The sequence below is a fragment of the Protomyctophum parallelum genome (assembly GCF_964188405.1).
Source record: "Protomyctophum parallelum genome assembly, chromosome: 12".
In the NCBI taxonomy this organism is placed as follows: Eukaryota; Metazoa; Chordata; class Actinopteri; order Myctophiformes; family Myctophidae; genus Protomyctophum; species Protomyctophum parallelum.
The window spans coordinates 28,033,412-28,047,250 of NC_139712.1; the positions used below are offsets into that span (position 1 = coordinate 28,033,412).

The 13,839-nt window shown below is 43.1% G+C and overlaps 1 protein-coding gene across 1 annotated transcript in view; it reads right to left on the reverse strand.

The window, feature by feature from the left end:
- Positions 1-1,933, reverse strand: part of malrd1 (MAM and LDL receptor class A domain containing 1) — a gene marked incomplete at its 5' end in the record, with an annotated part of 101,539 nt that extends 99,606 nt beyond the window's left edge. The window contains 2 exons of the mRNA XM_083778384.1: positions 42-173; positions 1,747-1,933. Coding sequence (XP_083634510.1) covers positions 42-173; positions 1,747-1,933 — 319 coding nt within the window. The remainder of the gene's footprint in view (positions 1-41; positions 174-1,746) is intronic.
- Positions 1,934-13,839: the final 11,906 nt, after the last annotated feature.

A 13,839-nucleotide genomic window follows, 5' to 3' on the forward strand; every position in this document is an offset into this window, starting at 1 on the left:
GTCATCAGGATACAAAAAAACACAACACATTGACAATGTACCTGATTGGTTGTTAGCGTGATCATGTGTGAGTCCTGGGAACCCGGTCTCTCTTGTCCACTGAGCAAGCCTGTCTGAGCTCTGGGTCAGCTCACAGAAACCCTCCTCAAAGTCACACCTCCTGTGCGCCCAACCTTTGTATGGGACAAAATGGTTCAAAATAGCTAAGCAGTAAGCAGTAAAAAAAGATTGGGGGGTGGGGGTGGGGGGGTAGATGATTAGCTAAAATTGAAATAGAGCTACTAACTATGAACCCAACACTATTCTGTTCTCCCAGGGGTTTGCAACGTGTATCTTAGTTCCCCTGCTCTGTGTACAGTGATTGCGGAGTAAACAGTCTCTACATAAACCAGAGATTAAATTTCATTGTATGACTCAATGTTCAAGCAAGGACTGTATAAGATCCCAGTGGTAATGTAATGAAGCTTTATTTTGAGTGTGGGAAAATGAAGTTGTCATTTCATTAAAACAATGCACTGAACTATTGTGACCGCACTGCAACACAACAAAATGTAATGAAAACAAAAAATATATATATGAGCATATAACGTTCAAGTCCATTTTTACACTCACACACAATGTGCGATCTAACCGTAACCCGTTGATTTATTGAATTCAGCGAATGGGAGAATCTTTTTCTGTATGAAAATGTCGTCTTGTCATCATGTCTCCATGAATGAAAGCCTGTCTAAATAGGGGGACAGTTATCTTTTTGACCCGGTAGGCCATCTGGTTTTGGTTGTGTCCTGCTGTTTCATTAGCTGGCATTCATGCTTGTAATGCACTGGCAGGTAGCTCTGGTCCATAGCTCTAATGCCTTGACTGTTGTCTTCCTGCGCTTGCATGAAATGCAGACCAGCCTCACCAATACAAAGGCGGCTTGTGTTATTAGAAAGCCACTTTCCTTAGTGGACACACTCTGAGCCCCCACCACACGTATAAAATGCAAAGGAAAAATCTTGTCTATGAGATTTTCTCTTGGCAATATCGGTAGAGGGTAACTAAAAGTATTTGTTTTCCGGTGGGAAACAAAATCCCTTTCTGGCCAAAAAATGCATTTTATACGTGTGGTGGGGGGCTCAGAGTACTAAGGAAAGTAGGCTTTCTAATAACACAAGCCGCCTTTGTATTGGTGAGTAGGTAAAACGCGACAGGGGAGAGGCTGGTCTGCATTTCATGCGAGGGCAGGAAGACAACAGTCTCATAGCCTACTGTAAATACAACGGCAGCAAAGGGCATTAGGGCTATGGACCAGAGCTATAACTGGCAGGTACAAAAGATACAAAGCAACCCAGCATATTTGTAGCTTTATATCTTTGTAACTGAAATTGAAACCAGCTCAACTTTTTTGTAGCAACTTTTATAGCAGCTAGAAACGTTGGCTGTATCTTTGTATCTTCATGTCGCTGACATCCATTGAAAAATTATTGTATCTTCATGTCGCTGGCTTCCATTGAAAAGAATGGTAGCCTGTATCGTATCTTCATGTCACTGGCTTCCATTGAAAAGGAATGGTTGACTCTGACAGATGTACAAGCAAGCTTGAATATCAGCTATTTTTGAGAACTACTGTGCTAAATCACTGTTCTAAATCCTAAGAATGTTCAGGAAAACTTATGTTGCTAGCTACAATCTAAAATGACACAGATGCTTTCCTGCTTTTAATGGGTAAAGTGGTAGAATCGCAGTCTGTATAGGCCTACTCACATTCTTTGTCATCGCTGCCATCCCTACATTCGTCACTGAAGTCACAACCACTGTCATCTGGTGTGACACACGATCCCTGGACACAGGTCAACTCTCCCGGTGAACAGGCCCCGGCAGCACACAGACGGACATGTACCAGTAGACAGACCAGCAACAGCTTCGCTGGTTGCCACAGTGGCAGAGTCATTGAATCCCCCTTGTCCTACTAATACTCCAAGAACACTCGACTCCTCATTGCCATTAATTAAAGCAGGTCGAATTTAGATTTTAGTTACTGTGAGAGCTTTCGTCCCTTCGTCGTATACTGCTTGGGACACGGATTGATTCTGAATGCATGCGCAAGCTGCTTCCATGCGATAATGGCCAATAAAATGGCTTTTATGGCCGTTACTCAATAACAGTGGGGAGTGCCTCTGATATCTTTGTACATGTGTGCACTACTGATCATATAATACATGAAAAAACAAAAGCATGTTTATCTAAACTTGTTTATAAGGGCTTATCTTTATACACAGCAAACTATGTAAAAAAAAAAACATGGTAGCCATCGTCTTTGACTTCATTACCCATGAGTCTTTGCAAGCATGTCCGTCGAGGACGCCCTGTGATTGGCCAGTCTTTGCTTTGACTGGCAGTTAATCTGGGCTGAGGGCATGCACAGACAACACCTTATATGGGCTGAGGGCATGCACAGACAACAGGAGACCTTATATGGGCTGAGGGCATGCACAGACAACACCTTATATGGGCTGAGGGCATGCACAGACAACAGGATACCTTATATGGGCTGAGGGCATGCAGACAACAGGATACCTTATATGGGCTGAGGGCATGCACAGACAACAGGAGACCTAATATGGGCTGCGGGCATGCACAGACAACAGGAGACCTAATATGGGCTGAGGGCATGCACAGACAACAGGAGACCTAATATGGGCTGAGGGCATGCACAGACAACAGGATACCTTATATGGGCTGAGGGCATGCACAGACAACAGGAGACCCAATATGGACTGAGGGCATGCACAGACAACAGGAGACCTTACATGGGCTGAGGGCATGCACAGACAACAGGAGACCTAATATGGGCTGAGGGCATGCACAGACAACAGGAGACCTAATATGGGCTGAGGGCATGCACAGACAACAGGATGCCTTATATGGGCTGAGGGCATGCACAGACAACAGGGGACCTTAACAGGAGACCTTGTATGGGCTGAGGGCATGCACAGACAACAAGAGACCTTGTATGGGCTGAGGGCATGCACAGACAACAGGAGACCTTATATGGGCTGAGGGCATGCACAGACAACAGGAGACCTTGTATGGGCTGAGGGCATGCACAGACAACAGGAGACCTTGTATGGGCTGAGGGCATGCACAGACAACAGGAGACCTTGTATGGGCTGAGGGCATGCACAGACAACAGGAGACCTTATATGGGCTGAGGGCATGCACAGACAACAGGAGACCTTGTATGGGCTGAGGGCATGCACAGACAACAGGAGACCTTGTATGGGCTGAGGGCATGCACTGCAGACAACAGGAGACCTTACATGGGCTGAGGGCATGCACAGACAACAGGAGACCTAATATGGGCTGAGGGCATGCACAGACAACAGGATACCTTATATGGGCTGAGGGCATGCACAGACAACAGGATACCTTATATGGGCTGAGGGCATGCACAGACAACAGGGGACCTTAACAGGAGACCTTGTATGGGCTGAGGGCATGCACAGACAACAGGAGACCTTGTATGGGCTGAGGGCATGCACAGACAACAGGAGACCTTGGAGAAACAGAGGAGAGAGAAGCCTGCAATGTTGAATAATATGAACTTCAACGAGAGGACCATTAGGCCTGTCAGGCTCTACCTGCACATTGTTAGAGGCTAATGAATCAGGAATCAATGAGGAATGGAATGCCAATACAAGAGGTAGATAAGAGCCAAATTTCGAGGGTCCCTGACGCAAAATATTGTCAGTTGTGAGTCCGTGCCGTGGGGTCTACAGGTGAAATGATCAATCAAATAAACAATTGTGGAAAATCAAATATTATATGCAATCAAATAATTGTTAATAGTGATTACTTCACCCAAATCTAACCCACCCAAAATCATAATATAAAGGTTGCGTTTGTGCCTGATGGGTGAACAATGAACATATAAGCTATGCAAATTCAAGATGTACATGTATGTATGTATGCATTTATTGTCTCCACCAGGCCGAAGGCATGTGGGGAGAGTATGTTTTGCACTCCGTCCGTCCGTGTGTCCGTCCGTCCGTGTGTGTGTGTGTGTGTGTGTGTCCGTCCGTGAGCAGCTAATCTCGGCCACCGTTAACCCGGTCGATGCCAAATTTTGCACACACACTCCCTGGATGCCAACGATGAACCTCTGCCCCAAACTTTCCAGAACGGCCTGTTATAGCGCCACCAGGAGGCCGCTTTGTGCAAAACAAGTTTTTGCACAGTACACCTACAGATTTTGTCCAAACATCACGCAAATTGGTACACAGTCTCTCTAGAGCCATTCAACGAAACCGGTCTTTCACATTTCTCAGACTCCATCCTGATTGGTTAAGATTGGCTTCACAGGAGTGCTCAGTTTCAAACAAAATGCTGCAAATCATGAACACATCGCGTGATTTCCGTGAAATTGTGCACCCACATTCCCACTAGGCCGAGGACGAAATGCCACATGAACAATTTCAACTCAGCCTCAAGGTGGCGCTATAACTGGCCGGAAAGTGTTTTTACCTCTAACTGCACGGATCTGTGGATAACTTTGTATGCCAACTCCCTAGAGGCCAAGGAAAAACCTTTGCCTGGAATTTTTCACATCTGCTCTTTATAGCGCCACCAGGAGGCCGACATATGTAAAACACATTTTCTATTATTACTCCTTCAGATTTTCTCCAAATTTCACTCAAATCGCTATACACTATCTCCATAGTCATGTGATCAACACGGAGCGGCACCATTTCCCATCTTCCATCCTGATTGGCTAAGATTGGCTTCCAAAGCTCACACGATTCGTCCATTTCGAAAAAAGCCCACAAATCACAAACACAGTGTGCAATTTCCGTTAAATTATACACGCACATTTTCACTAGGCCGAGGACGACATGCCACAATTTATTCCTCAAAATCAGCCTCACGGTGGCGCTATAACAGGCCAATTCCTGTTTTTAGCTATAACTGCATCGATCTGTATACAACTTATGTATGCACACATGGAAAAACATTGTACCTGCATCCCTCCAACACGAACCTCCGGCCCAAATCTTCCTCAACAGCCTGTTATAGCGCCACCATGAGGCCACAACCTGACCTGCCCTGGTGGAGACCTGTGCCGATTGGCACTTTGTCTAGTTGAATATTAATGCAGAACAGAAATTAACTTTTCTCTTTTCCTTTTGCAGGGGAATGCAGTCAAAGGTAAGCGGTTAACACAAAGTTAATTTCCAAGGTAAGGAAGAGGATCATCGTCGCAGGACCTCGTCGCTGGACATCATCGGTAGGTATGGATTACATTCACAGAGGATCTGGGTAGGTACTCCTGCCCTTAGCTTAGGATCTTCTTCCTACAGGTGAGATAACGAGTCTGCTCAGGTTACTGAACCAATGTCAATAAATGCGCTGAGAGCGGCATTTAGAACAGTAAGTATTTCTACTCAGCCTGTACTCGAGTACTTTTACTCCGTTGTAAACCATGTACTGGGTCATAATCTCTACTCATTTTCCATATCCGTGTACTCTGGTCGCTTTCCCTCCATTTCCATAAGTCGATAGTCACTTCTTATTCAGCCGGTCTAGTGCACGTGCCTGTCGGCCAAGGGGCACGTGCCCGGTATGTTGCCTGTGAGTGAGACATACAGAGATTGCTGTCAATATACGGATTTAATGATATAACATATAGTGGTATATGAAATAGTGGTAGTCTCGTTTTACCGCCCAATGTGCTTGCCCACAGGCTCGCCTCGTCTCTGGAGAGCTGATCTGTTGGTGAGGCAGAGAGTTCTTCCTTTTATACCGACACGCTCTGGTGCGTTGATGAGCGCAGGTGCACTGAGTTGGCCTAGCAGGTGATTAGGGATGTACCTGTGATCGACAACCTGTCCCAGCGCCTGGCGGCTCCACGCCTCTCTCTGCCTCCCTCTCTCTCCAGAGTGGCGCTTGCTTATTGGGCGGGGATTGACTAGCGAGAAACCACAGTATGTATGTATGTAATGTACTGTATGTATGTATGCAAAAGTCATGCAATTCTTCAATAAACGTTCTGCACCAACCAAGTGTAGAGATGTCCGGATGTCCCCGCAAAAGCGAGTGCCAAGTTAATCCTGCACTGTTATCCAATTCGGGATTATTCTAAATGAAATAAATAATGCAATACTCAAAACATAAACTGGTATGATGATGTGAGCAAGTCAGTAATCACTAATCAGTCATGTCTGCAGTGTATGGATGTATGAAGTGTGCTGTGTGAGTGTTGTATGGTTTGCAACTGCTTCAAAGAGAGGAAAGAGAGAGCTCCAGAGATTGGAAAGAGAAGTCCTTATATAAAATATATACCTTCCCAAACCCCAGCTGTATTGAGTTGGTCTGACGGCCTGCTTATGGAGTTACATTTGTTTACCTGCTCCACTCTGCAGTCTGCACTGATCACTGAGGCTGCCAGCTAGCTAGCAGTGGAGGCAGGAGTCACAACAGTACTTCTTTACGTACATTTTAACAAACACTTTTATACTTTTCTTCAAGTACATTTTTAATTCCGGGCTTTTACTTCTAACAACAGCATTTCTACTTTGTGGTATTGATACTATAACTTCAGTATTTTTTGAGTGGTGCAACCACTCCTACAACCAGCAATGGAGGAATGTCCGTGCGTATGCGTGTGTATCTGAGCACCTGTATATGGGTGCCAGAAACAGAGAGAGGGATAGTGCTGCTAATGAGAGAGACAAAGAGAGAGGTGGGGGGGGGGGGGGATTGCACCACTCAGTTCACACTTCACACGGGTGTGATTTTTTACTTTTTCCACCACAGTTGCATCACATGCATGTAATGCCAGTTATGAGATTTATGACTTAGACAGGAAATGAAAATGAGTCATAATGTCAATGTAGTCTGATGATGGTGACAACGAAGTTAATTAATTGTGAGTGGAGTGATTGACTCCCACCAGTAAAGAGATGCAAATTAAATGGGAAGGTCCCATTTGCATATAGTGATTTAATTATTTATGTCAGAGTCAACAAATCATGAGAATGGGCTTATTTTCTTCATTTAAATCATGAATTAATTCCAAGTTTGGCTTAAAGTTACACTTGTAATGGTCTTGTTTATTGTCATATCTTTATGTTACGTGTGTGGACCCGAGGATGATTAGCTGATGTTCTCCATCATTTATTCTAACCGCTCCCCGAAAAGGCCCATCTGCCCTGACCACTTATCCATGATTTATACATTATGGATAATTAGTATGGACTTATATGGTTATTCGTCTCAACTGCAGATGCTAGGATTGACATTTACCTTTAGTCATGTTTGAATATGTTAATAAAAACAAAAACTTTTTTTGTACCTTCTAAATCATATAGCAAAGCATAGAGAAAGTAATATAAACCTATCCGAAAAGGAGTGTGATGAAGTAAAACGTATAAACTCCCACAACCTTTATCTTTAATTAAATAATTACTCACTGACTTCTGTGCTTCACCATTTACTCAGGTTTTGCACTTTATCTGCTAAATGCCTAAATTGTAAATGCTATTAGGCAGGTCATTTCCCTCTCTGCACTTTTTCCATATCATGAATTTTGGACTTATTCAATTCACTCTCAATGACGAGACAAAAGGTTAAAGCGTAAAGCATTCATCAAAGTGACTTAAACAAAAACGTCATCTAATTCAAGTCCTAAGCGGCCGGCGAGTCTAACCATTGCAACCATTTATCAAATGTTTGAATCATTTGTTTTGCCCACCCTCCTCGATAGCATATTAAAATGCTGATCTGATTACATTTGGTTTTCATTTATAACCTCCGCGAGTCGAGGAATTGCATTTGACCTTCATATATTTTCACTGAGCTGATGGTTAGCGGGAGGATGTGTTCATACCCTGCCAGGCACAATGCATGGGCAATATAAATAAATCCCATTATCTGTCAGTATAATGGGGCTTAAACGTGGCATATAACGAAAAATACTGTCAGCACAATGCAAAAATAATGTTCAATATAACAGTTTAAAAGAAACGGCACACACACACGTTCGCATGAAATGAAAGATAAAAAACATCAGCAAAAAATGAGGGGGCGGACGACATTTCTTTTGGCATGATTCCATATGCAGGTGTCTCATCAAAGGTACCATACATAAAATATCGTAGTAGAAATACCATGATGTAGAAATACGCTAATAATAATATAACTATAATATAACTTTTTCTAAAATAGATCTACAACAAACTCAGTGTCACATTGTGATGCGTTATGAGCTTGTATATTGGCTATTTTTTTATACACCGACTATACAATATAGGGCTTAATTGGTTAATGTATGTTTTGTAGTTAGTAATCCAACTCCACGAGGTAACTTGGAACAAAGGTTTTCAAATAATTGTGGAGCAAGAAAGTACAATTTTACCGCTGAGATCAAGTGGAGTAGAAGTATAAAGTAGCAAAAAACTGGAAACGCTCATATAAAGTAAAAGTATACCACATAATTGTTGTACAGTAGGCTATATTTGAGTAAGTATACTTCCACCACTGAATAAAACAAAAGAATCTCATAAATTTTAACCGCTCAGGAATCCCATGCAGTTCCCAGACTCACAACAGAACAGAAGGTCAATAATTGAGGTGATCATGTCTGGGAATTTCATTCTACTTCATGGCTCCTCCAGAAAGTCAAAATCCTCCATTTTCAATAGATGTTGAGTAAGAACTGCAGCCTATTTGCCCAAAGATTATTTGAGTTTAATTTTCTTCTATTATTGTGAATATTAAAGTGGTGGGTTCAGAGGGGGTTCCAGGGGGTGGCAATTGCCAATTAATTGGGCATGCCATTACAGTGACATGTTTGAAAATGTAAGAAATGGCAAAAATCAGACCCGTCTGAACTGAGTTGTGCTGTTGGGGTGTCTGACTAGTGGGTGTCTGACTATAGTGGGTGTCTGACTAGTGGCACTAGTCAGTAGTCTATAGTCAGACACCCACTAAGTGGGTGTTTGTCGGCCCCTAGCTTCCCACTCTCAGCTTCCCAAACAGTGCCACACTTTAGCACCTATTGGTACCTTAATATACATACGGACATACAGACATAGGGAGGGACATAGGGACGGACAGACATTGCTGTTCCTCGAGTTGCTGCACCACTCAAAATAAAAGTATTAAAAAAAAACATGTCAGAGAGATGCAGTGTTGCAAGGTCTGATTATTTGAAGCAATCTTGGGCTCCTGTAAAGTTGCAGGTTGCGTTTTTTTGGCCCCGTTTTTAGAGTGTAGTTGCTTATTTTGGCTTGTTTCCCAATGTTGTTAAAACCAGTGGTTCTCAAAAATCTTATCAAATCAAAGATCCCAAAATTAATGTTTGTCCACGGAACCCTCCCCCCCCCCCCCCCCCCATCTAAACATATTTTGTGCCAGGGACGCCCGTACAAGAACTGTTAAAAAAGTTTCACTTAAAAAAAAAAGAAAAAAAAGAAAAGTGTCACTTTTCAATTTTTTGTTAATAGCAGATCTACAAGCTCACAATGTGCCATATCGCAAGCTTGTAGATCAGCTACTTTCAAATATTCAATGCATATTAGGTTTAAGTGCTCATGTAGCCCTATAGTTGCTTCTTTTGGGCTTGTTTTCATAGACCTGGTTGCTTATTTCTCTCACCGGAACCTGGTGAGATGGACAGAAATCAATGCAGGCCAGACAAAGGGAACAACTCTACTTTGAATAATAAGTATGTGGTGCACATTTTGTATTGTGTCGAGTCGAGTTATTTATAAACGAGTTATACCATTAGCCTCTGTGGACTAGTGTGGAGGCACCTCTAATAAAGAGAAGTGATTAAACTGGTAAACAATGAATGAATTAAGCCAACATAAATTAAAAGCCTGAGTGAACAGTGAAACCAAAAACAGTTTCCCTTCACCTGCCCTGCCCTCTCTTCTCAATTTAACTCAAAGGGTGTCATGGATTATTTGTTGTGTGATTAATCCTCCCTTAAATACGGGATGTTGAGCTTCATCATCCTGAACAAGAACACTTCCAAAGTCGTACACGAACAAGGATCAAGCGTGGGCGTCCTATTGCACCCACAGAATCTCAGATGCTTCGAATTGGACCCGGTCGATCAATGCATTTTGATTTAATACTTTAACAGGATAGCACAAAATGCCCTAAAAGGGCTTGTTTACATTGTGGTCGTGAAAATAGTATACTGTAGCCTACAGTACATCGGTCTGGCTGATTGGCTGACTTTTTTGACGACATCAGTTTTGGCAATTATGCAGTCGATGAGTCCCGAATTTTAACCCGACGTTCCTATTTTAGCCGAGTCATAACAGGCCAAAGAAGTAGCAGATCTAGCTCACATTGCCATGCGTTTTGAATGGAGCTTCAGTGGTGTTAAAGAAAGGGGAAAATGTAATGTAGAAGGCAGCTCTTGTATAATGCAACGACGTGGCTACCACGCACTGGCTTGAGGGTATCAAGCCTACAGCTCATTAGAACCAACCTGAACAGCAAGGTCTTGGAACACCTGCTTCACTATGTGTCTGATGGAAACACCAATATTAGATGTCGGATTAAGAGAAATGTGGGTATATACACATCGTTGTTTTTTGTGATTAAAAGACTTCCACAATAAACAGTGTGGGGCAACTTATTTTGGCAAGCTAGAAGACTTGTCTAGGCCCACTTCCATATTGCAGACAGAAAAAACAAGTCTTCTAGTATGATATAAGCAGGGCATTGATTACAGAGGAAGAAAAAAAAAACATTTAGAAGTTGAATTAGGTTTCTGCCCGACAGCAATTAAACGAGATATAGATCAAGTTTTGAATTATATATTAGTTTTTGCACATGCCAATATTCTACAGAGGATATCCTATCCCTAAACTACCTGTTGGTGACATTCTTCCTAGGAGATTAATAACTGCTTCCGTTTGCTGCAGGCTAATGAGCTAGTTTAAAGACAGCAGTATCCGTTGAGGAATGGCATTGCCAACAGGCCGTTTTGTGGTTAATTGATGCGCAAATGCTGAAAAGGTTTTTCAATGAGATAAGGGCTTGGTTAGGAAAGTTTATTTTTGGACACACACACACACACACACACACACGCACGCACGCACGCACGCCACGCATGCACGCACGTAAATTTGCCTCTTGTGTAAGAATTAAGTTGTCAAAATGTGCAATAGTATGATTTGTCCATAAAAGCTTCTTCCATTCTTCCAGGATAATAAGCTCAAGACACAACATGAACATGACAAAAGATTATGGACACCAGAGGAATGGATTTTCCTAATCAGTTGAACAGATGGTGTTTATCACATGCACATTTCTGTTTGAGAGATGTCTTTGGTCTATGTTCAGAAAACATACTTCCTTACGACAGATCCTGACAATATTCAACTCTGCAATCCAAACACACTGTTACTGGTCAATAAGCTACCCCAGGGTTACTCAAAGTGGGTGCCTTGACACAAGTCCAGGGGTGCCGCAGATTGCCAAGAATACTTTGGTAATATTTGTAATTTATCAATATCACTTCAGTTCAACCACTTACCCTCTATACTTAGTCAAATGGACCTGAGTTGCACTGCAGTACACTCTCAGGCGTAAGATTGTTTAACATCTGCATTACTTAATTTACAAGAAGTCTACACATTTGGAGAACGAAGAATAATTGCTACTTTGATCAACGTCGGCTTGTTGTCTCTACAAATAGTACCACATCAATACAGCATGGAATTCTAAGAGTCTAAAAAAATATGAATAAGTCCTACTGGAAAACAAATTAGTCTAGGTTACTGCTAAGCAGAAATACATTTTCAATGAGGCGCGAGCGAGCAGGTAAGTATAGGCGTGGGAAATACGACAGGCAGAGCGGCAAGGGGGCACACTAACCTTAAGCTGTCAGTCGCCTTCATTTTACGCTAAGACCGGTCAGCATTTTTTTCATAGTAAAGGTGCTAGAGTGCCACGCAGATGAGGCAGAGAGAGAGCGTGCTGTACTGTTGCCTGCTAATGTGAGAGAGAGAGAGAGAGAGAGAGAGAGAGAGAGAGACTCAGTTCACACGGGTGTGATTTTATTAGTTATGAGCAACATTAGTCGGCCCGTAAAAGACCGGATTAAGGTTGGCGAACATGCGTTAAAGGTTGGGACAGCGCTGCTACGTGCTTGTGGTTATGTTTAGGTGACGGTATGATGTGGCTTGTCAGTAGGCTTGAGGCTTGAGCAGTAGGCTCCCAGCATGTGCAGTAGACCGATAAGATCGGCTTGATAAGTATAACTGGTTGATTTTCACTCGAATCCACTGCCTGGTGGAGGCTCCTCGCTGGCAGGTGAGCTAGTAGAATACAACATCAGTGACAATAAAGAAATGTGTGTGGAGAGTAATCTATTGAGATAAATAAATTGGGGAGAAAAGCATTAGCTACTCAAAACAAAGTGCCACCATCTACCACTACTCACTATCCCAAGCATCTACCCATCTCTACCTATGCATCTTAAAAACACCCTCAGAACTCCAATAACAGCACATTGTGCACATTGAATGTAAAAAGGACATTTTCTGACTCAAATCTTTTCCTCCACTTCCTTCAGTAACTACAGTATAGTGTGGTAGATGCTTCAAGGAGCTGCATGAAGTTTGACAATTTTGTTTTAGACCATTCAAAGTCCTTCATTTTAGAAAGAGGAAATCATATGACAAAGAAAGGAGACAAAACGTATAAAGGCATGTTTTTGGATATTTGTCAGGAAAGCCTCATCAAAGTTGGTGGTGACTTTATATATTGTCAATTACTTCCATGAGAGGGGGAGAGGTGGTGGAGTTGCTTTAGCAGACAGTTTGAGGGTCCAATGGAGTTGTCTGAAGGGCTTTTTACTACTTTTCATTGGTTCAATATTTTTTACCCAACACACAGACGTAAAGGGTGTTCAATAGCACCTTCTTCTTCTTCTTTCGTGTATCATCCTCAAATGTCCAACTCAGTATTGAGTAGCCACGTCCTTGTCTCTGGTCCCACGTGGAAGAGGCCGGCCTCCGAAGGAGGTCTGTACAGGGGGCAGGTGTTGATTATGTGCTCGGCAGATTGCTCGGGCTCACCGCACTCGCATGCTGCACTGTTCGCCAAGCCCCACCTCTTCATTGCTGATTTGAAGCAGCCGACTCCAGTGCGCAGGCGGTTCAGTAGGGTCCACTGCCGGCGCGGCAGGTCCTCTCCTTCAACGCCATCACCCGGGTCAAGGATGTAGTGGTGCATACGGGAGGGCCCTGCAGACTCCCACTCCTGCTTCCAAGATGCCGCCAGCCATGCGCTGGTGGATAAGTCCTCCGGGATGGAACGCAACATGTCTTGCGCCGCCTTGTTGTAAGGGTGGCGGGACCTGAGTCTGTTTGGGGGCTCTACCTCCACTGTAGTGCTGTGTAGGATGTGCCAGTCGTTTATACTGTACTGTACTACTTTATACTATAGCACCGATTTATGCAATAAAAGAAAAACCAAAAACCTCAAAAATGGAGTTAGGTGGTTTCCTCCCGACACCAACAAATCTAGAAAGCACAACTGATAGAAAAAGAGCCTTTTCCTGTTAGGCTGTCACCTGAGGTCTTCCAAGGTTATCTTGTCTTGCAACTTGTAATGCAGCCTCTTCAGTATATATGTCGGGTCAGTCAGTGTCATTTGCAGTGAGTTTTAAGCGGGACTCTGTTAGCATCGATCGCTTGGATGCTTTACAGACTTTCTGTGTGTAATTCAAAACACAGAGGCTCAGCGGTGTGATAAATCTCCTATGCAACTGCTCTGAATCAATCCACGAGGGCAGTGACTGACCACAGTGTCAATGTATGAAGTGCAGCCACA